Here is a 26,451-nt window from a genome sequence, read left to right on the forward strand (position 1 = left end):
ATTAAGTTTATTTCCAATGCTTTTTAAATGTTCGGTTGTTATTTCTTTGCGATACAACCCTAGATGAGACTTTCCATGACACTGCTCAGCTTTATGCAGACTACATAGGCCAGCAATATTAATGGCTGAACCTAAAATATCATAGTATAGATTGAGAAAGCTAGATAGAGTCATAAAACATTGGAGCTAATATAAGAGAACTTGTTGACTGACAATTTCAGAATTGAGGGAGCATGCAGATGGTAGTACCATTCACGGGGACAGGGAATACAAGAGGAAGAGAAGCAGGTTTGCATGATGGTTGGATGATAAGTTCAGTTTGGGGTATATTGAGGTGCCTGTGTGACATTCAGATAAGGATATCTGACAGGAAATTGGGTAAAGGTTTAAACCTTGAGGTCTAACTACAGATTAGAGTTGTGATTGTTATTAGTTTACTCACAGTACTGGTAAATACGGGAGTGAATAATAAGCTCTCTTACGGAGGGTACATAGCATAAAAAGAGGAGAAGGCTTAAGACCAAACTGAGGGACACTAGTATTCAAGAAAAAGCTGAGGAATGACAACCCACAAAGGAGGCTGAGAGAAAGAGAACTAGCAAGTAGGAAGAAAACCACAAAGGTGTCAAAAAAGCCAAGAGAAGCAAGCTTTTCAAGAGGAAGGGAACGGTCAGTATCAAATGCTGCTTAGGGATCATGAAAAATGAGGTGCTTTTTAAAGAAGCCATTAGATTTTACAGCATTAACACCTCTGATAAGAGTGCCTTTGATAGAGTGCTAATTAATGAGAGTCAGATAGCAGTGGCAGAGTAGAAGGAAGTGAGGAAATGGAGAACCAGGAAATAGATCACTTCTTTGAGATGTTTGGCTGGGAAGAAGAGGCTTTGGCATTGAAGCAAATCAGCTCCCAGGTGTGGGCAAATCAGCACCCAGGTGTGGCATGGGTGGACTAAAGCTGGAGAACGCTGAATGAAATTGATGGGTGAGTGGATAGAGTGTTTACCAGGAGAAAGCCTGTGTGTGACACAGCTTCCTAGATGCTCAGCCGTTCTGACCAGAGCTTCCCATCTGTTTAGACAACTGTGACAGATTGGCAACCGATGTTTCCCATGACTGTACTTAAGAACATGGGCCATCTTCAGCTAGAGAGAAGAAAGCTGAGCAGGGAACTTCATAATACCCAAGAGCAAAGCCCCAGTTGTTTATAGTAGTACTTACAGTGATCCAGCTGAGCTTACACAGTGCTCAGTTTCATATTTCAGTAAATCAAAATATATTGATGTGTGAGGGCACGAACAAATGTCTAAATGAGAGTGCATGGTTTCTGCTGACAGGAATGAACAGGAGAGAAAATAGAGGCCTATGCTGCAGCATGAAGATTTGAATCAGGCCTTAAGGAAAGCTTACTGTTACTGTTTCTAACACTATGTGGCAGCATCATATATTATCAAAAAAAAAATTGTGGAGTTCCCACCTTTTGAAACTTTTCAAGCAAATATTGGATAGCAATAATGTATGAGTACTTGACATACAGATCCCTCTGGAGAAAGGAAGATGACCAACTGTTTTCTCAAGGTTCCTTCCAACTCCAAGAAGGTCTTGCCACAGAAATACAACCAAATTTCTAAAGTTTCTTGTTACCTTTCCAGCATTTCAAAACCAAAAGATCTCCAACAAAGAAGGGCCCCTCTATGCTAGCATAGTACGTATGGAGGTTAGAAAGTGATGTGAGAAAATGGTCCTCTTCCTCTTACTTGCCTTCATCTTCTGCACTTTTCTGTGGCAAACCTAAGCCCCAACAAGAATCAGTTCTCAGGACTTGTCCTAATCTTTAGCAGGTCATTAAGTCCTATAGTAAGTCTAAGAATAACTGCTACCACTTATAGAGAGCTGTGTGCCAGGAACTATGCTAAGAATCTTATTTACACTATTCCATTTCATCTCCACAACCCAACCACCCTTGAGAGGTGGGTATTATTATCCCCATCTGGCAGAGAAAACTGTTAGTCAGAAGGATTATGTATTGTGCTATGACCATGGAGTTATTGAATGATATAACTAAGATTTTGGCACACGCTTTCTGAACCCAAGTATGCATTTTTCCAACCTCCATTTTTTCAGTGACAATTGGAAATGACCAGATATCACTGCATTTAGCTGAGTGACAAATGTCACTTGGTTGAAGAATACGCTGTTTATTCACAGAATGTGTGTTTATTGGCACTTCGGAAAGAGTTTAATAAAATCTAATCATCTCAAGAAATGAAATTTGCTTTGACAATAAAATCATCCATTTGTTCAAAATCAATATCTTTTTTTGATTTACTGAAATGTGAAAATGAGCTCTCAGTATACACTGTGAAGCATAACTGCCCTTTGTAAGCACTGCTGTAAGCAACCAGACCTTCCACTTCAGGAGATGAGTTGATTATGAAGAGACTGGGTGCTTTATTTCTGTTGCTGCTTTTGAATCATCCTGCTCTGGTAACTCACTTCCATCTGATGCCTGACTAGAATGGAATTGAGAGTTAGAGCAAGTTTCTTGGTGGGATAGCAAGTTACTGCTTGGAGCCAGCCTAATGCTTTTCCAAAAGTTAGCCCAATAGGAGATACACAAGCAAAATGGACCTTTTGCATGCATAGGTAATCCTATTGACCCACTGCCCATAAGGTATACACTTTGAGGTGTTTGTCTAGAGCATCCAGATACAAAGCCAGTGTTTCATAAATGCTTATTGGATGATTTGTATGTTTCCCACTGGTTTCCAATAGCACCTATTTGTCATATGGGCTTAACAGGGGTAGTGGAAGTATCATCCATAGTTATACAGGAAGGAAGGTAACATTCTTTGGAGAAGCAAACTTTGTCCTCATATACTGTATCTATTGAACTAGTCCACTAGGAATCTTACTCTTCTCAGTCATTTGATGTGATGCTTGACTCCCCTCCAGAATATTCTGACCATGTAGTAACAATCCAACCTATTTTCAAATGCTTCTTGTGATAGGGAATTTACTACCTCCCCCAGGCAGCACATTCCATCTTTGAATGCCTCTGACTACAAGCTTTCTTGAATCCCTTTAACTTTTCGTCCTCCTTTAACCATCTAGTCTTACTATTCAGGCCTTGAATTATAAATTTAACCTAATTTCTATGAGATCAATCTACTAGTGAACCAAGCGCTATACTGGGTACATTTATATATGTTATCATATTTAATCCTCATGACAATCCTTCAAGATAGGTATTATGTTCCCCTGTTTTTAATACAGATGAAAAACAAGATTCAGAGGAATTGAGTAACTTGGTCAAGGTCACACAACCAATAAGCGGCAGAGGTGGAATTCGAACCTGGTCAACCTGATGCCAAAGCCCACATTATTTTCACCAAACTACATCAAACTGCCTCCTCCACATGACAGCCCTCTCAGTACAAGAACACAACTCTTTCACGCCTCTTAAGTCACATTCCCAATTCATTTAACTATACCTCATTTGACATGGTTTTGAGTTCCTTCACCATTCTCCTCACTCTTCTCTAAACGTATACCCATTTAGCTATTTCTCTTTGAAAGCATGGCTTCCAGAAATGAATAAAATAATCCAGATGTGCTCTGACTGCTCAGAGGTACAATGGGAACTGCCACAACTCCCTTTCCATATTGTTTCTGTTCCTTTTGCCCATTGATTATCCAAAAAAAAAAAAAAAATTTTAGCCACAGAGTATTTACTTCAAACAAATAAGTCTCAGTTTATAAAATAGAGGCAAACAGCAGATTCAGACAAGAGGTGGTGTTCCAGAAGCTTCTTTATTCAAGCTTACTTCCATGCAATGGTAGCTTGCATGGTGACCCCAAAGGCGCTTTTGCAAAATGCTAAAGAAATAAAGAGCACAGATTAGAAAACTCCAGCTAAAGTTGACTGGAATTTTTTCATAGCTGTATCATACATTTGACATATGATGTGATGTGATGTGATGTGATTACAGAGAACTAAAAATTCACATCTCTCATTCCCACCTCCTCATCTTATACTTGCAACATTAGTGATTTACAACATACTGCTGGGTCCTACCTTAGTCTCTATTCAATTCCATGTTGTTTGAGTTAGTCCATTTCTTTGTACTCTTCTAATAGTTTCACTATCTAATATTTTCACTATCCTTCCCAGCCTAGTGTCGCCTGTGGATTTGATGAATGCTTTCTATGCCTTCATCCATTATAAAATTGATGGATAGATAGATGCAATTGTGGCACCAGTAGACTAGTTATCTGTTAGATTATGAACCCATGTGTTTGAACTCTCACCTATTCGTTGTGACTCCTCATAATGAATCGGGAAATCAATATAATGACCTATGACCAGTTTTTTAAAAGGTGAAACACGGTTTTAAAAATCAAGGTGTATCACATGTAATGAGGATGAGTATTGTTTCACAAAACTTTTATTTCAACTGGATAATGGTGTAAAATACAGTTCTTAGTGAGTGTCACAGTCAAAACAAGTTTGAAAGCTACTCTCTTCACCAATATTTACCCCAGGTGATCCTTAAATTTATCATGAGAAACCTTACCAAGTTGGCAACTGTTTAAAAGGAAATAAGAACCACTTGAAAAAATCTGTTTCTAGTCACAGTATCTATAAACATCGTTTCCTCATCTGAAAGTTAAAAAAAAAAGCTGTTTAATAATACAACTGAAGATCTTTTCTAAATCAACATAAAGCTCCCTCCATGCAGGTTGTGGGGCAAATTTCTGATTCTTCTTGAAGTCAGAACTATATTTAACCATTTCTAATCTTTTAGTGCCCACTATTTCTCAATAATTACTCAAAAAGAGTTCTAAACCCCATTTGCAAGTTCTCTCTAAGGAGTGATCCTTCTTAGCTGGAAAACTTGAACTCAGTTAAAGAATTTAGATGCTCTTTTACAATCCCTTCATCCATTTTGGGCTTTAGTAACTTTGAATCAATATTCTCTGTGGTCATTCTCCTTAACAGAGAAAACAAAACCTTCCCCTCTCTCTCATCCATCAGTATTAAACCACCTGCCCCAAGCAGCACGCCTCTGCCTTCCTTGGTTGTCTTCTGCTCTCTACATAACTGAAAAAACAACTTTCTCTTGTCCTTAGATTTTTTTGCAAGCTTCAGATAAAATAACCACAGCTCTATAGAAGGGGTAATATGCAGCCTCTTCTTCAAAATCTACATGTCAATTTAATTATATACAAGTGAATTCAGCATTTTCTGTTGTTTTAAATATATCTGTATATATATATATATATATATATATATATATATATAACATCCAGGCATAAAAAGTTACAGCAAGCTTGGTGAAAAAAAAAAAGAAAAAAAAAACCAGTAGTTTTAAAACAGAAAAGGGCTAGGTGCAGTGGCTTATGCCTGTAATCCCAACACTTTCAGAGGCTGAGGTGGGTGGATTGCTTGAGCCTCAGGAGTTTGTGACCAGTGTGGGCAACATGGCGAAACCCCCATCTTTACAAAAAATACAAAAATTAGCCAGGAATGGTGGTGCATGCCTATAGTCCCAGCTACTCAGGAGGCTAAGGTGAGGGGATCGATCACCTGAACCCAAGGGACAAGGCTCCAGTGGGCTGTGATTGTGCCACTGCACTCCAGCCAGGATGACAGAGTAAAACCATGTCTCAAAAAAAATTTTTTTAACAGAAAAGGCGTCCTCTTTTCCCCTTCTTAAACTCTTGCCTAACGTCTGTCATTGTCTTTCCCCCTCTCTCTCTCTTGCTAACCCTTTCATGTCTACAGAATGTCCTTCATTATCCTGAGTGATACTGCCACAGATGATATTGAAACAACGTCTTCATGGGTTACTTGCTTTTCATTGTGCACTTCCATCACTCTCCCATGTGCACACTGAAAGAGAACAGAATTAGATCTTTCAAATGAAGGCCATTATAAGTGAAATTCCCTGTAGGGACAGACTTGTGAATTTTGTAAAGCTCTGTAGGGAATCAAGAAAATCTGAATTATAATAAGTTTGCTTGAATAAAGGGATCTCCCAGGGGAAAAAGAAAGTTCATTTTAAAAGTTCTTGCCACCAAACATGAAAACCTCACCACCTCCACCCCTACCACACCCTTTCAATGTTTCCATGACTATGGAACTTATCTCACTGTCAAAGCAAAGAAAAGGTCTCTGGCCACACTCCAGTTAATTCAAACACAAGGACATGTGGTAGAAGGAAAGAGTGAGTTGAAGGTAAACAGCAAGACATGGAAGATGAGAGCTAGATATCTGAAATATTTGAAAACACATTTCTCAAAGGCCAGTAATATCAGTGTGTAGTAGGCACAAATAGGTGGGGAAAAAAGAGAGGTGACAAAAAGGATGAAAGAAGATTAGAGAGTGGACGGATCAAACAGCAAGTTAATGAGTCACAAGGAGTAGTAGAATGGTACCAAAAAGTTATTTGGTGGCCCTTATGCCAAACATTTACTTTATCCTAATTGGTTATGGTTCGTTTAACCAATTGAATCAACCATTTTCATAGTAACTATCAACTAGTAGATTAGATGGCATTAAAAGCCATACCAACCAAACCTCCAGTGTATTTTCCCATTTTCTTTCACCGTTCTCATGCCTGGACAACAACAAGAGAGCAGCAATTTTAACTGCTCAGAAACTGGCTATTGCAGGAGTCCAAACAAAAGCATCCTAAATCAGCAATGTTCTGTTTTATTCATTTGAGCCACATGCACTTGGTCAAACCACGAGTCACAGTCAATTCCTCCTGCTGATCCAAAGGCTCATATTATAAATGCGGAAGTGGGAGTGGTGGAGGAAGTGTTAGTTCCTATACGATAAAGAGGGAGCTCAGTCTACATCAACCATAGCAGGAAGGCATTGCTAACTTAGCCACAGTCTTCTCAAAGACCTCAATATGTCAATTACCTTAAATGTGAAAGCATTTAAATCGGAAAGTGATGACTACTGAATAAAAATGAGCAAACTTTCTACCAGACATGTTTATATGCCTGGAACAATTATTCATACTTCTTCAGGAGTACAGAGGCACGTTTTACCAAAGTTCTCTGGACAATTACCTAATTCACCCATTTTCCTTTGACTAAGTTAGAGTGTTCTAGTAGAAGGAACATAGACCATCCTGGGTGTGAGTCCATATTCTGCCATTTATTTGCACCGAGACCTCAGACAAGTTAATGAAGGTCTCTGAGCCTGAGTTTCTCCACCACTAAAAAGTGGGATAAAAGCATGTAATGTCTCCTAAGGAGGTCATGCCAGCCAAATGAGAAAATACATATGAAAGAAGTTTCTTTTTTGAAAGGCACTTGCAACTATAAATTGTTGGAGCTGATCGGAACTGAAAAAAAGAGATCATATGGCATTACATGTAACCTTGGCTTTTATATATACATTTGCCACATCAGTTAGGTAGGCATGTGGAAGGAAAGTGGCACAAACTTCACTGTACATAGCAATCAAATTATGCTGTCACAGAGCATAGATGGCAGGTAGGGTTGTTTAGACTCTGATTTGACAACAGCACCAAAAGCATTAAAAAGGCTTTTTTTTTTAAGAGTCCCTCGAGGCTCTCCACATTATTACTCACCTGTAAATGAGAGATCCATTAGAGCTTATGGCTGAAAATTACATAATAATGCTAAATAAACACTATTTGCAGTTACCATGTCTATATTTTAGAAAAATAGCATCTCATTCTGAATCATTTATTCTGCTCTCCTCTGAAAGATGGTAATATAGAAAAAAAGTTAAATAATTTTTGTCTATTTCTTGACCCAGATGACGGTTCTCTGTGATTTCAGACTCAGTACTAAATGTAAAAAACGGACACTAGAATTGTGAGCTGGTTAATTATTCCTCCTTATGAAGGCTAATTAAATAAATGACCCAATTGTTGATTAAGTGGCCTCTCTTTTTTAATGTGAAAGCACTTGGAAAAGTATGAAGTGCTTTACAAATAAAAGGGATGACGTAAGATGTTAATTGGCATCTTCATGAAATATTTTCTGTTGATTCATCATACACTTGCTAAAATCGGAGGACACAAGAACCAAATAAGTCTGCAAGGTGGTGTTTCTGATTTCGCAGTATCTGTGGCTGTCAGTCTCTAATTTAAATGCATTTTTGCATAATGTTATTTATTGCTTATGCAGCCCAGACCTAGTCTCCTGGCTCTGTCAAATGCAGAAAAACACCTTCTGGAACCTTTCTCTAATCCTTTAATAGAGGATGCAAGAGACAAAATCAGGCCTTTAGGGTATACTGTTCTTCATAATTATACCAATATGTAAAGTCAGTAAAGCATAATGGTGTGGGAATACAGACTGCCTGGGTTTAAATCCTGGATCCATCACTTGTTTGTTGTGTGCCCCTGGGAAAAAAGTCTGTATCTGTAAATGGGGGTGATAACCTTACTTTCCCCACAGGGAGGTTGTATGAATTCAATGAGGTAATATGCGCAAATCACTTAGCAAAGTGTTTGGCTCATAAGTGTTCAATAGATTATTTTATCATCATCATTATTACTAGTAATAGTAGTAGCAGTATTTGACCTTCTACTCACAAAAGAGAATTGAACTGATAACTTACAAAACTAGAATAAAAAGGACCAAGAAGAAGTTTAGAACTAATAGAGAAATGGTACCATCTTCCCTTGTCCTTTTCACATAGGTGTACCTTTTACAGAGAGGCATATATCTTTCTGTAGGTGAGTGTGGTGGGCTGTAGCAAACGTATGTTCCAGAGACTGGTCTTAACCTGCTGTGACCTTCAAGGAATGTTTCATCTCCCTAACGCTGATGTGAAGGTCTATCTAGATCACTTAATGAATGTTCACTATAGTCATAGAATGGTGCCCCAAATATTTCATTTTCTTTCTACTTTCACATAGTGTTGGGATGACTATTGAGCTGAGGCTGGAATGTAATATGAGTTTTATACATCTGTGAATATAAGATTTTAGATCATCCTCCATCTCTTTGAAATCAAGAAGTAAAAAAGCAGCTCATTCAGTGGGTGGCCTGCAGCCATTCTAGGTGGGTCAATTTCACACACAAACAAAATAAACATTAGAGTAGATAAGAAAGAAGACAGAGTTTATCTAGGTCACTATGAAGAATATGACTTTCCCAGGACAAAACAAACAGGCTCCCAGCTAAGCGGGAAATCAAAAGGAAAGAAGCTGATATATCATAAGAATGAAACAGCATCCTAGGATTTTTGAAGAAAGTTTGGTTTATGAATTGTTTCATCTAAGTAATGACTTCTGTTTTTATCAAGATTTTCAAGTCTCAAACACATCTATCAGTTTTCTTAAGTCTGTTATATAAAAAACCAAATTTAACAAAATCATAACCTGAGAGAAACAATGCAATGAGATTATCCACAGAGTTCATTTAAATATTGTTTCCTTTCTCCAAATTTATTGAAACTTTTATTTAACTGCATTTTTCAGGCCTGCATCTCTTAGGTAAAATCGCAATATGATAACCTGTTATCAGAGATATTTGCATTGCTCCCTCCAAAGTGACAGCTCAGGTCGTTTATATTAGTAGAGAACAGCAGGCCAACATCTTCAGCTCCAGCATATCCAAATTCTGCTGAAATGTCTGCACACAAGCAAATAGCAAGAGTTGTCAGGGGCCTTAAAATAAAAGTCAAGTACCATGCTCAATGCTATATCGAAAATATAATTTATCACATAAATAAAACTCCCTCAGCAGTGTCCTCTTTCCACACAAAGGACAATGGCACGTTAGCTCTTATTAAAACTATTAAGCACCAGAGGAAGAGCATCTTCAAAGTTTAGGGCAAGTCACAAGATACAAGTCTTGCAAACCTATTTTGAACCACTCAGTCTTCTACACATTTTGCTCGGCAGGCACCATGACCTGAGGTGAACCTGAAGCTCTGTAAGATACAGAAGTATCTGGTTCTAAATTCAGTGGTTAGTGTCTCTGGGTTTCAGAGATAATATACTGTGCTGAGTCCCAATGCAAGCCAGTTGGCCTAACTAAATTTCAGACTACACTGGACCTTTAAACCTACTCCTTAATTAATGAAACCTACTTTCATTGATTATGAAAGGGGAAAGTGCACGAATCAGTGCCAACCCATCTTTATTAAATGGAAATGCAACTCAAAGAGAAAGTTGTTTGGCTGTCAGCAGGAGTGCCATCTTTTCATGCAAAAGTTGGTATGTTTGCAAAAGTAAACATGGGACATATAAAACGTTTACCTACAGGCTACACCTGTTGAAACGTGTTCATCTTGAGATACATAACAAAGAGCGGGGGTTCGTTTGGTGCATCTCAAAACACACTTCCAAGTCCAAATCAATGAGGAGAGGATTCTGAAGGAGTAATTCCAATTTCTGAAAGAAAACTAGCAAGAGTGAATATTAAAGAAATTTAATAGTAAATATCCAATGTATTGCTGTTAACAACTGAGCACATAAGAAATGTTATGGGGTAACTTTCTGAACCATTTGGTAGAGAACTGTGTCTCCAAATAACATATGGGAAAGTCACATGATCCATCTGAAATCATTCTCAAAAATTGCAAGAATGAGAAGTTTCTAGAGAATAATGGCATAAACATGACGTTTCCAGAGTCAGGGGAGCTCTGCATAAATCATTCACAACCAACTTTATAACATCCATGCACAGTGGATTTCTGGACTTTCATAGCAACTTCGGTACCTAGATACTTAGGAAGTGCCTAGGCCAGTAAATATGTAAGGGAACCATTTAACTAATAAGTTCTCTGGGGCCAAGATGGTCCTTGCTACTTCTTGTTCACCTTTACTAGTTTTCTGTTACCACTGACCCACAATATTGTATTGCTGTTCCTCTATCCTTGTATGTGGGGTAATATTGTGAGTATTAGTCAAAATGCAGTCAGAGGCTGGGTGCAGTGGCTCACACCTGTAATCCCAGCATTTTGGGAGGCCAAGGTGGGCAGATCACCTGAGGTCAGGAGTTCGAGACCAACTTGGCCAACATGGTGAAACCCTGTCTCTACTAAAAAAAAAAAAAAATACAAAAATTAGTCAGACATGGTGACAGGCACCTGTAATTCCAACCACTCAGAGGGTTGAAGCACGAGAATCTCTTGAACCCAGGAGGCTGAGGTTGCAGTCAGCCAAAATCACACCACTGCACTCCAGCCTGGGGGATAGAGCAAGACTCAGTGTCAAATAAAAAAAAAAAAAAAAAAAGATGCAGTCGGAAAAACAGAAAGCACATTATTTTAACAGAGAGGATTTAGTATAGAGAATGTGATACACAGGTGTTAGAGGATCGGAAAAAAAAAACAAGAGATAATATCTGCAGGAAGTGGCCACCATCTCTCTGACTGGTGAAACAAAGGGAACAGGTTGGGGTTGTCAGAACCTAGAAAGTTGGAGGATTTGCTCCATGGAGGTAGGACCAAGTTGGAGGATTTGCTCCATGGAGGTAGGACCTAGTCCTCTGAGAAGAAGATGCCAGCTGGTTGCTTCTGGTGCCTCTGAGGCAGCATAATGAGACTGATTCTCAGAGTAGGGAAAGGAGCTGGAAGTGCAGCCAGCTACTGCTGCCAGAATGAAGGGCCACTGTTGAGATGACACTGACAGGAACAGAAAGCAAGCAGGAAGGATCAAGTCCCTTCTCCCTCCTTTAGCTTCTCCGAATCTCTTTATTTTCCATCGTGTCAGGACCTATCAGAAATCTAGCTGGCAAAAGAAAAATGTAGATTGCCAAGTCCCAACCCCAGCATCACAAAGCAGCATCTTTAAAGGGGTGAGTTGGGAACTTTGAAACAATAGTTTAATAACTAGCACACCGTGCAATGAGGTGTTAGATTTTCATGTCATTGTTGCTGCTGGAGTCACTCAGATATGCTTACAGTTTAGATGAAACATTAATTAGAGTGGACTGTCACAGAGGATTTTATCATTACTGAATCTGTAAGAATCTGTTATTGGGAGACCTCAGCCAGAGCTGCTGTTTGTAAGGGTGATTTTGCCTCCCCTCTTATTGAAGCTCTGGTGCTCACTATTCATCACCATCTTTTGCTTTTGTTCAGGCTCAAGTATGTAGCCCGTATGCTTCCTTAAATGATTCTGTGCACATGGTAAGTGGTCAGGTGGCCAACCTCCAGAGTTCTAGAAGCATGAAGCTTGAGCTGGGCCATCTGTTGAGTGAGTGCAGTTGTGTATTACACGCAGGGAAGTGCTGGGCAAAACCCGGAAGCACACTGGAGACCTAATGAAAACACGACCAGTTAAATCTTCCCTCTAAATGTTCATTAGGCCATCTGCTCTTATTAGCATCCTTATCATTTGGAAACATTACAGAGTTAAGATGAGAGAGACAATCTGTGGAATTCTAGTCTAACTTGAAATGAACTTTTGAGTAGAACAATCATGTGTTGTGATGTTTACCTTCCAATTCAGAGCCCAGCCCACTTATGTCTTAACATCTCCATGGTGAACATTTTTAATAGTTTCTTCCTGAAATATTATAACAGAAAGAAGGGTTAGCAGTAGCTACAGAAATGAAAACATAATCCCAGAGTGGCTGATCAATGAAATCAGACCATTTCATAAAAGCCGTGCAGTCATACTTCTGGCCTGTAAATTGCTTTAGGTGCCAAAGGGAATTGGAAGCTTGGTCTGTCCTGTCAAGCCAATACTGTAATATTAACAACCTGCAACAGACAAGTTTCTGCAACTTCTCAGCGGAAAAAAACTGCAGAATGATTCCGGGGGTTTCTTTATAAGTCTCTGGTTCCTATGCAAGCAAAGCCTTGGCTCTCAAGAGGACAAGAGTCCCACTTCCTACTGGGTTAAGACCAGCAGAGATCCTGTTCTTACTCTGAATTACCTCAGACTTTATGAGCTCATCATGCAGCCTCAAATTTGATTTCTTATCACCTTGAACTGTACTCTAGTTGTCTCTCCTTCTGTATGTGTATCCCCCACAGTGCTAGATATACAATAAATTCATGTAAAATTAAATTAAATAGAGGCTAAAAGACAAAAATATAGTAAAGTTTTCAAGTTTCTCTCTCCACACCGAGAGGGGCTGAGAGGGTTAACTTCTTTAGCTGTAATGATAAAACTCGAGAAACAGAGATACAAATAGTAAATTGGCAAGAAGTATCATGTAAGTAGCATCATGTACAATATGCTCTCCTTACAATAACAATCAAATTTACAAACAAATTAGCTGTGGAGTCTGAAGGACATTCTGTAGTTTTCACACTGGGCCTTCATCTCCTGCTGATAGATGACTTTGACTGTAAATTGAAAACTGGAAGCGGTTAAACATTCTGTGTATTCACAAGTGCCATTTCCAAAATTGAGGCTTCAGAGAGGAGATGCAAGAAAGGGTCTACGGAAACTCAGAGCAATTATGCCTGTTATTAAGATGAGGTAGTGGCAATTACACAGCAGACTCATAGAGAGTGTGTACGTGCTGATTGTTCTGAGGCAGCCTGTAAGAACAAACTTTTATGGTACCCATCAGGCACTGGGTCTCTAGAGGAAGTGAAGATTTTCAGCCACTCCATCAGTATGCTTTTGGACAGGGCTTATGGCCCCAGGAACTATCCTAGGAGGGATACATGCTTTTCTCTTAATGAGCTTCAATGAAACCCTTATGTAGTAGAGTGGCATCTTTCACTGTTTCTTTCCTCTAGGATAACCATTCTCAAACATTTTGGTCTCAGGACCCCTTTGCATTATATAAAAATTGTTGGGGGCCCCAATGAGCTATTCTTTTGTTGGTTTTATCATATGAATATCTACCTTATTAGAAAATAAAAGTGTTAATTTTTTTAAACTGAAGATACACTAGCCTGAGGTAGCCTCTGGAAAGCGCCACTATATACACATGGTAAAGTACAAAATACACGTAATATTATTAGCAAAATAGTTTTGACCTCATAGACTTTCCAAAAGAGCCTTGGGGATTCCCCAACTCCCCAGACCAAAATGGAAATACCATGTTTCCTAAATTCTAAGACACCATGGACCATAAGACAGAGCATCAGTTTGATATCTTTGGGTAGTGGGGAGAAATGTTTCATCAAACATACACATTGACTATAAGACACATCTTTTTCACTTCATAGAATAGTTAAAATATGGAGGCAATGGGAAATGCATTTCTTAAAATTGAGGAAATATGGCAACTTACATTAACCTTAGTGGGTCTCTGGAAACCCAGATTTACTGACACAAACATGTTGATGAGAAATAGATTTTCTTACAGCCTATTTGCATATTATAATTTTTTAAATGCTTTCATGGACTGAAAACGTTACTGTCAATGAAGCAGTGATGTTTTCATTCAACAAACGTTTGCCAACTTAATGCCAGATACTGGGAAGGCAAACATAAAAGAGTTCTCGTCTTTGCCCTTGAAAACTCGTAGGCCTGGTAGAGAACATAGGAAGACAAACAAGGATTTTAGGATAAGAGAGAAGTACTGGATCTAAATGAGTGAGTCATGGAGATGGAAAAGCAGCCTGAAGTACCCAAAGATGGAGCCCTAGGCATTCAAGAATGCTTGAGGTTAATCACTAGGTTTAAGCTATTAGTCATCCTCTTAACAAAGGGCTGCCCTAGCGGATTTTGCTACATGTGTCAGTCTCTTTCAGACCTTAATTTTTTTCAATTTAGTTATTTAATTTTGCAATCATAGGTGATTCATCCAGCGATGTAAAACTAGAAATCTGTTAGAGCAGTTTGACTGTAATATTGTAGTCAGTAACTCCATTCAAGACCAAAGCCTAACAGAGCCCTGTCTTCACTGCGATTAGATTCAACCAAGAATAAAGAAAACCCTAACATAACAGTGATGTAAGCAACAAAGCAGTCAGACTAGATGTGTGGTTTAGGGCTGAGACGGTAGCTCCACAGTGTTATCTGGGTTCCAGGTTTTGTATTTTTGCCATGCCACTCTAACACATAACTTCCATTTTCAAGGCCACCTCATGGTCCAAGACATCTGCTAGAACTCTCACTGGAATATCCACATTGCAGAATGGAAGAAAGGGCAAAAAGAGCCTCCTTCCAGTTGGGTCAGCTCTCCTTAAGCAACCTTTTTAAGTATCTATTTGTAAGTGTGGGTGCTTCCACACTTCCTCTTACATATCATTGCCTGGAACTTCGCATGACTACAGATCATTGCAAATAAGGCTGGAATGTCTTCTATTCTAAACAGCAACGTGCTCAGATTAAAAAACTGGGAGTTGGCCAGGTATGGTGGCTCATGCCTGTAATCCCAGCACTTTGGGAGGCCGAAGTGGATGGATCACCTGAGGTCAGGAGTTCAAGGCCAGTGTGGCCAATGTGGCGAAACCCCATCCAAAAAAAAAAAAAAGTAGCCAGGAGTGGTGGCACACACCTGTAGTCTCAGCTACTTGGGAGGCTGAGGCAGGAGAATCGCTTGAACCTGGGAGGCAGAAGTTGCAGTGAGCTGAGATCGTGCCACTGCACGCCAGCCTGGGTGACAGAGCAAGACTCTATCTCAAACAAACAGACAAACAAAAAAAAAAAACTGGGAGTATAATCCAGAGGAAAGAGTGGATGTATAACAGAATAGGCATAGAACCAGCAGTTTCTGCTACAGGAATTTTAGGAACCACAAATTTAACATTTTGTTTTGACCCTGATGTTGTCTGAGCTTCTTCAAATTTATAAAAAGGAGAGAAAATCCATCTAGATAAAACTTGGTTTTCTACAGTTAGAAAACATGATGACACCTAAAAGAGTGATGGCCCTTATTGATCTTGCTTGCAAAAAGTGGAAATTATTAGAAGATGAAATATACTAGGACTACTTTGGAAGTTTGGTTTGCTTTTGCTTTGCTTTGTTTCCTCACTTCCAAAATGTTTTACGAACATTGGGGTAGATGCAATGTAATCTATATCCTCTACAGTAGAATAATTCTCAGGATCAGCCAAATTGTTGCTCTTGATTAGATTGATCCTAGCTATTCATTTGTGATGAATAATGCAACTTAAGTGTCAGTTATTCTAATTGGGAAGCCATGGAAACAGACCATGCCAATGCATTTGACCAAAGGTTGAGAGGTTCTTCAAACTCTCCGGCCATTATGCAGAGACACAAGAGTGTGGATCTAAGATAATGGGAAATAATTTACCCTATTGACAAGGCCATGTAATCATGGTATATTTCATCTTCTAATAATGTCCAGTTATTAAAAGCAAGATCAATAAAGGTCATCACTCTCAAAGGTGTCATTGTGCTTTCCAAGTGCAAAAAAACAAACTTTCTCCAGATGGCTTTTTCCCTCTTTTATAAATTTGAAGAAGCTCAGACAGTATCAGTGTCAAGAAATGAGAAGGCCATTTGAAAACTGACAAAAAGTGATGCTAACAATCTGGAGTTGTCAGCTTTTAGAAGTACGGAAAAATCTAACATGGAGCTGGCAGAACACCTGGCAGAGAGCACTCAGTCCCGTCACGGCTTCTTCCCCAGGGCTGGCATACTACAGAAGAGATAATCATACACTTCCTGGAAATTCCTACTGAAGAGGACTCACACATCAAAATCAAACAGAGTCATTTTTTAAATGAGCCACAATGCTCCAAATGTAGTAAAGGAGGGAGATTAGAAGTGTCATGTTTAAAACGGGGAGGCAAGATCTTTTGGGAAACCACTGGTTTGTTCAGCACACTTGAACTTAGGGAAAAGAAACTATTAGCACTTGGTGACAATTGTAAAATATAGTAACAGTCATGATATGTTTTTGAGGCTCTTCCATAAATGTTCACTTCTTAAAATGAATAAACTGGAACAGAAATAGTCTACTGCCCTATGTCACTAACAACCTCTTGTACATACTGGAAGGTGAAGTAAATGAAGTCAGCAAAAGAAGATAAACGTTTTGAGGGGAGGAATCCAGTCTGTCCTGAATGAAGTTGGCTCCTTAGTGCATAGTATTGTATGTAACGTGAAATAAATAGACATTTATTGACAGAAGAAAGGAAATCAGTGAAGGTAGCATTTTCTATAGTTGGAATTGTACCAAGAGTACTGTTACAGTTAACAGTGGGGAGTCCAAGTAATAAACTAAAATATTAGACATGAAATTGGCTGACCAATATATATGAGATAATATATCTCAATATCAGCAAAATATTTCTTGGAGGATATATAGCTTAGAAAGATTCTCAAGGAATGGAATAGATAAACAAGGAGGAAATGGCTGGTGATATAGAATCAGGAGAAGCCTTGAAAGCATGACTATATGATAAAACTTAAGAGTTTATGAACTAGCCAAGGAAGTGAACAATAGACAGGGACCAGCACAAATACACACATGTTCCATAATTTTTAAAACTAGCTAGTCTCTACAAAGCTCTTTTAATGTACCAGGCACTGTGCTAGATGGTTTATGTATTTTTTTCCCATCTTACTCCAGTAACAATTTTTGAAAAGATAGTGTTACTCTATTCAATTTGTAAATGAGGTAACAGAAGCTCAGATAGGTTAACTGATTTGTGCTGACATCACAGAGACAGCAAATGACACAGATGGAATTTTTGACCCCGGAAGTCTTAACTCCAGAGCCTGAGCTCCTAACTACTTCCTTCTAGTACACTGGAGCCTTTTTCTAGGGACGGAGTACATAGCTTTCATCAGATTCTCAAATGGATCAGTAAATCAAAAAGTATGAGAAGCCATGTTTCAGACTCCAGGTTCCATGAAGGCAGGGACTGTGTCTATCCAGATCAGGACTCAGATATCTGTCAGATAGTTGGATAAAAGGATATATTAATGGATGAATGTACCAGTGAATGGTGGCCTCCAAATTGGTTCTCCTGCATCTAGTCTGGTCTCCCTCCAGCCTGTTCCCCAAAATGCAGCCTAAGCAATCTTTCTAAAATACTAATCTGACCATGTCTGCTCTCCACTTTAAAGTGGAGACTCCTCAATACATACAGATTAAGTCTAAAGCTATCAGTATACACCCCTCTTCATGACTTAATCCAGTGATTCTCAGCAAGAGACATTTTTGCCCCTCAAGAGATATTTTGCAATGTCTGGAGATATTTCCAGTTTCCACCACTGGGGGTAAGGTGCTACTGGCGCCTATTGTGTAAAGGTTAGGGATGCTGCTAAACATCCTACAACGCACAGGACTGGCACCACCTGACAATAGTGGGCCAGTGAGGAAACCTGGACCTAGTCCTAGCAATCATTTAGAACTCACCACTACCACCTACCTTATTTTATGCCTAAGGAATCCCAGACAGCAGTTAGATTTTTCACTCTCATATGATCTCATGCTTCTGTGCTTTTATTCATCCTTTTCCCTCTGCCAAGATCACCCTTCCTACGTTGCTTTTTCTCAATACCTTTGCTTCATCCTTCAAAATTAAGTTTACTTTTCTCTTCTAGGAATCTTGCCCCAAACGCCCTCCTCTGTGTTTCCATATCATTCTGGGCATACATCTATCATGGCACTTATGACACTTAACCACATTATGTTAAATGACCTATTTCTGTATCTGCCTTGAACTAATCAGGATCAAAAATCTGTTTATTGACTTTTATAACATAGTGCCCTGAGACATTGATCACCTCCTGCAGAGGTCTGTCCTGCAGACCCTGACTTAGCGATGGATGAATGAAATACACTCTCATACACCAGAGTAAAGTACAAGAGTCGATCTAGGGGGTTATCAGCTGCTTTCAGAGGGCAATTGCAGCTAACCGACCCCCTAGCCCGACTCTTGTACTGTACTCTGGTGTATGAGAGTGTATTTCATTCATCTGTTGCTAAGTCAGGGTCTGCAGGACAGACCTCCACAGGAGATGATCAGCATCTCAGGTGGTGACCTCAAAGTGATCAACGCCACATATGGTGACCCTGACAGTGGTGATCAACATCTCAGGTGGTGACCCCAACGTGACCACGCCACAGTCCCTGGCACGTGGTAGAAACTCAGAAAGCATTGAACTGAAAGATAACAGATGACAAAGAAAAGATAAATCACACAACTCGTAACAAGTCTTGACCTTCACAGCCAAAGAGAGCAACCTTTAGGTTGATTCAAAAGTGGGTAAGGGAAGGCCAGATTTGGTGAGACAAGAATGAAGAAACCTGTCCACTCTTCTGAATGATGAATCAGATGGCATAGGGGCTAAGAGCATGTATCTGCAAGTGGGGATGTTAATAGTTTTTTCTCAAGTCATTTTTATAAGTATATCAAGTAAAAAACCATATGAAGTACCTGACACCCAAGTAAAGAGTAGTCACTTCTATTAATGACTCAGATGACTGGGCCTGTAATTTCATGTGTTATTGATTACGTAATAGTTCAAAGGAAAGGGGCAGCACCTATTCACAATGTAAAAGTAGGTCAATTTAAAGAAAAAATATTAAGTCAATAATAGTGCAGGTGATGTAGGGGTAAGGCAAAATTCATGAAGGTGGTACAGGGACAATTGAAGTCTGGAAAACACTGTTGAAAAGGAGCTACATCAAATGGTAACTGGGCTAGGTTCCCCCTAGTTCTAAAGGTCTATGACTATAAAACTATTACTATTAATACCACTTGCTATCCCTTAGTGTGTGCCAGGCACTGGGCTGAGCAACTTATGCCATTATCTCATTTAATCCACACAATAACTTTACAAGTAGATATACTATCATTAGCCTCCTTGTTTTATTACAGATGAGGAAACCAGAGACTCATAGAAGATATGTAATTTGCCCAGGGTTACACACTAATAAGAGTGAGAACCAGGACTCAAACTGTTAGAGGAGCCCAAGTATACAAATGGCAGACTGAGCCTACAGTATGTGATTAGGCTTATACGTAATTTAGACATTTTCTAGTTTAGTCTAACCAATGGCTTATATTTAGATATTGCTTTTAAACATGGATTTCTCCCTATAGGATTCTGCTGCTTTATAAACGGCTACTTAGGTCAAAATTAGCTGGATCTCTAAACCAACCATAGGACTGGTTGACCTGAGAGTCAACTCCCTTCAAGGCAAGTTTTCAATTCGCAGAGGAAGACATAACACTGTCAAAGGTTGACATCCTGACCAAGAGCTCCTTTCTGCTCAGGGTTGTTTCTTAGGGAAGGTCGTTAGGAGATGGGCACATTCCACCAGCGGGTGGCTCCACAAGTGACCTTTAATGCCAATTTAGCTTAAATACATTTTGACATTTCAAACGAATTAATGGATTTTTACAAGGTGGGGCAACCACCACAAATTAGGCCGAATGGTTTGCCTGTAGGCCAGTCACTAGGCAGAGCTTACAGAGCATTGCTGCTGCTCTTCAATCTCTGCCCCCACCCCCCAAAAGAAGTGTTGATTCACCCCAAGAAATCATTTGGACAAATGTTGGCAGCAACTAGGGGTCAACGTTAGCCCCACCTCAGTATCATATAATTCTAGGGTCTCTTTGCAACTAGTTGATACTAATTCTAACTGTCAGAATCAGCTCAAAGACTCCATTCTTTGTATTAAGCTGTATGTTATGGAAATGTCTTGGTAGTAAATACAGTGTTTCTGTGTGTGAGCGTAAGGCACCGGTTCCTTGAAAAATTACCTGGCAGTAGGAGTATTTAACATGAGAAGGACATAAAAGGAACTGACAAGCTAAGAGAGGTGAAGAGGTCCAGCTTCTGAAAAGGCAAACCCTCAACTACTAAGTAGCCACACATCTTTCATCTTCGGAGATTTCACAGACAAGCTGCCCAGCCAAATCAAATGGGAATTAAAGGGAATCTGTGTAGTTGGTATAGAAAATGGCTCAGAAGCACAAAGGGCACTTTAGTCACAGGAAGCTGCCAGAGGGTGACTTATTTCATGGAAAAGAAAACAAACAGACAAAATAGCTGGTGTATTTTTAAGGCAAAATTAAATATAATAAACATGACATCAATCATATTGGTTTAAATCTGGTTGGGCGAGTTGGAGAATTTAACAGCTTCTTTTCCAACTACCAGCCTTTATCTCAGAGGCAGCCTTGATAGCTAAAAACAGAATCTGAAACATGCTCCTTCTCTGGCTTCTGCCAGGTGTGTGCTGTCCCCAGCCTCTGCCCTGGCCTCGGCTCCCAGAGTGGGGATAATTAGAACGTCATTTCTGCCAGGTTTGTTTTTTCTGGGTCACTGACTTGAGGCTCAATCAAAATAGGAGTGTTGTACGGAAATGAATTCATTTCCTCTTCCTCAGCCAGCCCCAGCTAATTTCCTGGGGGACTATGCTCCATAGGACCAGTGCACACAGACAGCTTCTGGACAAGCATGATAGTGCATAGAGGTCCAAGGCAGGGGTGCACAGTGGAGGAGTCAGCTCCCTCCGAAGCAGCAGGCGTTCACTGTCCCTCTCAGTGGCAGGGCACTGACATGCAAAGGCCTCAGACAGACGTGCCGAGGAAGACATCACCGCAAACCGCTCTGGGAGCTGTTAAGGCTGGTGTTTAATGTTTATCCAATGGCCTCAGTCCGAAAGGCTTTGTAGAACATGCGTAACACAAGCTCAGCTTTATACCCCATTAGCACTCAAATTCCTAGCTGTGCAGAGGCATCTGGTACTGACCAGAGAAGGCCAGCCTATGTGGATAAAGGTGGAGGGCACATAGAAATATGGAAACAGAATGAGGCTGCTGGATGTCTGGGAGAGACACTCAGAGACATGGGCAAAGAGCCCATGGTGCAGTAGAGGAGATCAAAGACAACCTTTGTCCTTTTCAGAACATCACCAGTTGCCCTCCCTAATGAGACACAATTAGAAGAAGAGCCTTATCTCAGATTGACCTTTATCCACTTCATTACTGATTGCTTGTAAGCCTCTTTGAGCTGAGGAAGTAGTGGGTCTCAGAATGCAATGATAGCTCATATCTTGTTTTCAGACTTTTAGATTCCACAAGAAAAACAAAGCCTTCCTTGGGCTCTCGCTCAAAGCACAAAAGAAGAGTGGCTACACTGCTGTTACTATTTTGGCCATGAATGGGACTTTTTTTCTGCCTTTTTCTAGCCTAAAAGAAAAGAGATAGAGAACAAGTGAGTGGTGGGGTGGGGAACAGTGTGGAACACAGTTCTCTGAGAAGTGCCCAGGGATAAATAGTTACTATCAAGGAGATGTCAGGGCAGGTGTTGAATCAATTCCTGTGTCTAGAAAGGAACTAAGGTGAAGCCATGTTTAGCTCGCCTTCATGTCTCCAGTGCCTAGCACATCACTTGGCACAAGGCACACCAGACACACACACACACACACACACACACACACACACACACAGTCCTTTTGCTTCCAACTCTTTCACATGTCCCAAATCCATCTGCTTTTCTCCATGCCCATTGTTGCCATCCCAGTTCAGGCGCCATAATCCCTAACCTGGGCCCGTGCAGCAGCCCCCAACTGCCTGCCTGCTTCCTGTCTCATCTCCTCCTCTAATATAGTCTGGACAGCAACCAGGATGATCTGTTTAGAACCCAAATATAACTATATCACACCCCTACTTAAAGCCCTTCAGTGGCTTCCCACAGCCATCACAACAAAACTGGACATGTGCTTCCCTCCATTACCCAATGTCTTAGTCTGCTTTTTGTTGCTATAACAGAATATCACAGACTGGGTAATTTATGAAGAAAAATATTTATTTAGCTCTTGGTTCTGAAGGCTGGGAAGCTCAAGAGCATGGCACTGGCATCCGGGGAGGGCCTTTTTGCTGCATCATAACATGGTAGAATGGCATCATATGGCAAGAGGACAAAAACATGCCAGCTCAAGTCTGTCTTCCTCTTCTTATAAAGCCACCAGTCCCATCATGGGGACCCCACCCTTATGACCTTATCTAATCCTAATTATCTTTCAAACAGAGAAATGCAAATCAAAACCACAATGAGATATCATCCCACCCCAGTTAGAATGGCTATTATCAAAATACAAAAAAAAAATGCTGGTGAGTTGAAGAGAAAGGAAAATGTAAATTAGGGTACAGCCGTTATGGAAAACAGCATGGAATTTCCTCAAAAAATTAAAAATAGAACTATTATATGATCCAGAAAAGTAAAGGAAATCAGTGTGTCAAAGAGATAGCTGCACTACTTACAACAGCTAAGACATGAACTCAACCTAAGTGTCTATCAACAGATGAACGGATAAAGAAAATGTGGTATATATACACTGTGGAATACTATTTAGCAACAAAAAAGAACAAAATTCTGTCATTTGTGACAATATAAATGAGCTTGGAAGACACTGTACTAGTCCATTCTTACACTGCTATAAATAAATACCTAAGACTGGGTAATTTATAAAGAAAAGAAGTTTAATTGGCTCATGGTTTCGCAGGCTGTACAGGAAGCATGGTGCTGGCATCTGCTCAGCTTCTAGGGAGCCCTCAGGAAGCTCACTATCATGGCCAAGGCAAAGGAGAGCTGGCACCTCACATGACCAGAGCAGGAGAAGGAGAGAGAGAAGGGGAAGGTGCTATACGCTTTTAAACAATGCAATCTCATAAGAACTCACTCACTGTACAGCACCAAAGGGGAATGGTACTAAATCATTCATAAGAACTTCACTTTCCACCAGGACCCAGTTCCAACACTGGAGATTACAACTGAACATGAGATTTGAGCAGGAACACAGATTTCAAACCATATCAAACACTATGTTAAGTGAAAAAAGCCAGGCACAGAAAGATAAATATTACATGTTCTCACTCATATATGAAAGCTAAAAAGGTGGATCTCATAAAAGTAGAAAGTAGAATAGTGGTTACTAGAGGTTGGGAAAATGGGTACGGATAGCCAGAGGTTGCTTAATGTATACAAAAATACCACTAAGTAGGAAGACTAAGTTCTAGTGTTCTATAGCATTATAGAGTGACTATAGTAAACAACAATTTGTTATATATTTTCAAATAGCTGCAAGAGTGGATTTTAAATGTTCTTAACACAAAGAAATGATAAACGTTTGAGGTGGTGGATGTGGCCCCACCGCCAAATGCCATCAACATATGAATTTGAGGATTATGTTTCCAACACATGAAATCTGGGGGACACATTCAAATCATAGCACTTGATGTATTAGTCTGCTAGGGCAGCCATGCAAAACGCTACAGACTGAATGGCTTAAACAACAGAAATGTATTTTCTCAAACTTCTGGAGGCTAGACATCTAAGATCAAGATATTGGTGGGTTTAGTTTCTTCTGAGGTGTCTCTCCTTGGCTTGCAGAAGGCTGCTTTCTAGCTGTCTCTTCATATAGTCATCCCTCTGTGTGTAAGCATTCCTGGTATCTCTTCTTCTTGTTGGAGAGACCCCAGTCCTATTGGATTAGATTATGATCTCATTTAATCTAAACTACCTCTCTGAAGGCCCTATCTACAAATACAGTCACACTGGGGGTTGGGGCTTCAACATATGAAGTTGTGGAGGACACAATTGAGTCCATAACACCTGGCCTCATCACTCAGCTCTCTCTCTCTCACCCAGCCTATTATTAGTCTTACTGAATTATTTGTAGTAAACTGGATGGGCCATGCTGTCTTTAACCTCTGGACCTTCACCCATGCTTTTCCCATCACCCAGATTTTCCTCAACTCTGATACCCCTCCCCCCTCAACTTTTACCCCATGCTTCTGCTACTGTTCATTTCAGACCTTAGTTAGGTACGACTTCTCTGGGAATATCCTGCCTCCTGACTCCCAGTGCAGGTGAAGTGGTCGCTTACCATCTCTCTTGCCTTCTTTTCATAATATGGAGAGTAACTGCCTAATGGTTCCTCTAAGAACTCTACTCCACAAATCATTTGAGGACAGAGGCTGTGTCATAGTCATTTTTGAGCCCCCAAAGCTTAGCACAAGGCTTAACCCAGAGAAAGGTTCTCGGCAAACACTCAGTGAAAGAAAAACACAACCTGTTTCTTTGCTGAAAAGGGGAACCTGTGGAGTGAACTAGGCCAAGCTAAGTAAGCAGCGCGCTGCATCCTAGGATCCTAAATCATCAGCTGATGAACTGTGCCACAAGGTGGATGCTAGGTCTGTGCTAAAGGTAGGTCCTGTTGCAAAAGGTTGCTCATTGAGTAAAATCTGATCTCTCTGGCATTCTGTCATCCAGAAGCCTGTATGACTTTGCTCTCCTATACATCTACAGGACAGTGAGAGAGATTTGAGTATCATAGCTACCAGAATTCCTCCAGCAATGATCCTTGGAATCACCTGGAAGCCTTGGCAAAACACAGATGTTTGGGTCCCCACCCCCAGGGTTTCTGATTCAACAGGTCTAGGGTGGGACTTGTGAATTTGCATTTCTCACAAGTTCCCGGATACTACTATTGCTGCTGGTCCAGAGAACACACTCTGAAAACCTCTACTCTAGATGATCCTTCTGAAATTATTGGAAAAAATTACATTATGTTGTAAATGGCATAAATGACAAATATGTTTACTAGAACATGTGATTAATCATCCCTCCCTCTCCACTTTTCCAGACATCACCAATGTTGCTAAAATTCATGAGACAGGAGGAAACCATACACCAATTTTTTTTCTTTTTTCAAGGTAAAACTACCCCTGGAAAGATATGTAAACCTAATGGTATGTGTTCTGTTTTTTTCACAGGTGCGATTAGAGTGGCCAACAGACCTTGCCGTCAATCCTATGGACAATTCATTGTATGTCTTGGATAACAACATTGTGCTACAAATTTCTGAGAACAGGCGCGTGCGGATCATTGCAGGGCGCCCCATTCACTGCCAGGTGCCAGGCATCGATCATTTCCTGGTCAGCAAGGTAGCAATTCACTCCACTCTAGAGTCAGCGAGGGCCATCACTGTCTCTCACAGCGGGCTGCTCTTCATAGCTGAAACAGACGAGAGGAAAGTAAACCGCATTCAGCAAGTAACCACCAATGGGGAAATCTCCATCATCGCTGGTGCCCCCACCGACTGTGACTGCAAAATTGATCCAAACTGTGACTGTTTTTCAGGTATGACCTTTTTAGCAATTCACCAGCTCCCCCTCTCTGTTTTGAAAAGAAAAACGTGCCCCAGTGAAGTCAAAAGGAAAAGGAAATTGTTACTTGCAAACATTGGTATGAGCTAGTGGAGAAAGCAATGGATTAGGAGTCAGATCACCTAGCTGTTCTCATAACTGACTCACTGAGTGACCCTAGGAAAGCTGCAAGATCTCTTCATGACTCATTTGTTTCATTTGTTTAACAAAGATGGCACTTGTCTCAGTTATATCACCTTGCTATTCTGAGGATAAACTAGTATAATAAAAATGTTTATACTCTTAAAAAGTTAAGACCACTATACAAGTGAAAGATCATGATATTATTAAATATGTGTACCTTAGAGAAAGGAAAACTAGGTAAAACCCACATTTACTAGTTTAGCTGAGGAAAAAAATACTTCCCCATAAGTGGTTGGTTTTCACAT

General features: G+C 40.1%; 1 protein-coding gene across 1 annotated transcript in view; it reads left to right on the forward strand.

Moving 5' to 3' along the window:
* The window catches only part of TENM1 (teneurin transmembrane protein 1), a 789,930-nt gene that overhangs the window by 720,317 nt on the left and 43,162 nt on the right, over positions 1-26,451 (forward strand). Inside the window, exon 26 of the mRNA XM_012475269.3 lies at positions 25,631-25,997. Coding sequence (XP_012330692.2) covers positions 25,631-25,997 — 367 coding nt within the window. The remainder of the gene's footprint in view (positions 1-25,630; positions 25,998-26,451) is intronic.

The sequence above is a fragment of the Aotus nancymaae genome, unplaced genomic scaffold (assembly GCF_030222135.1).
Source record: "Aotus nancymaae isolate 86718 unplaced genomic scaffold, 86718_ANA_hifiasm-v0.15.2.pri h1tg000004l, whole genome shotgun sequence".
Classification (NCBI taxonomy): domain Eukaryota; kingdom Metazoa; phylum Chordata; class Mammalia; order Primates; family Aotidae; genus Aotus; species Aotus nancymaae.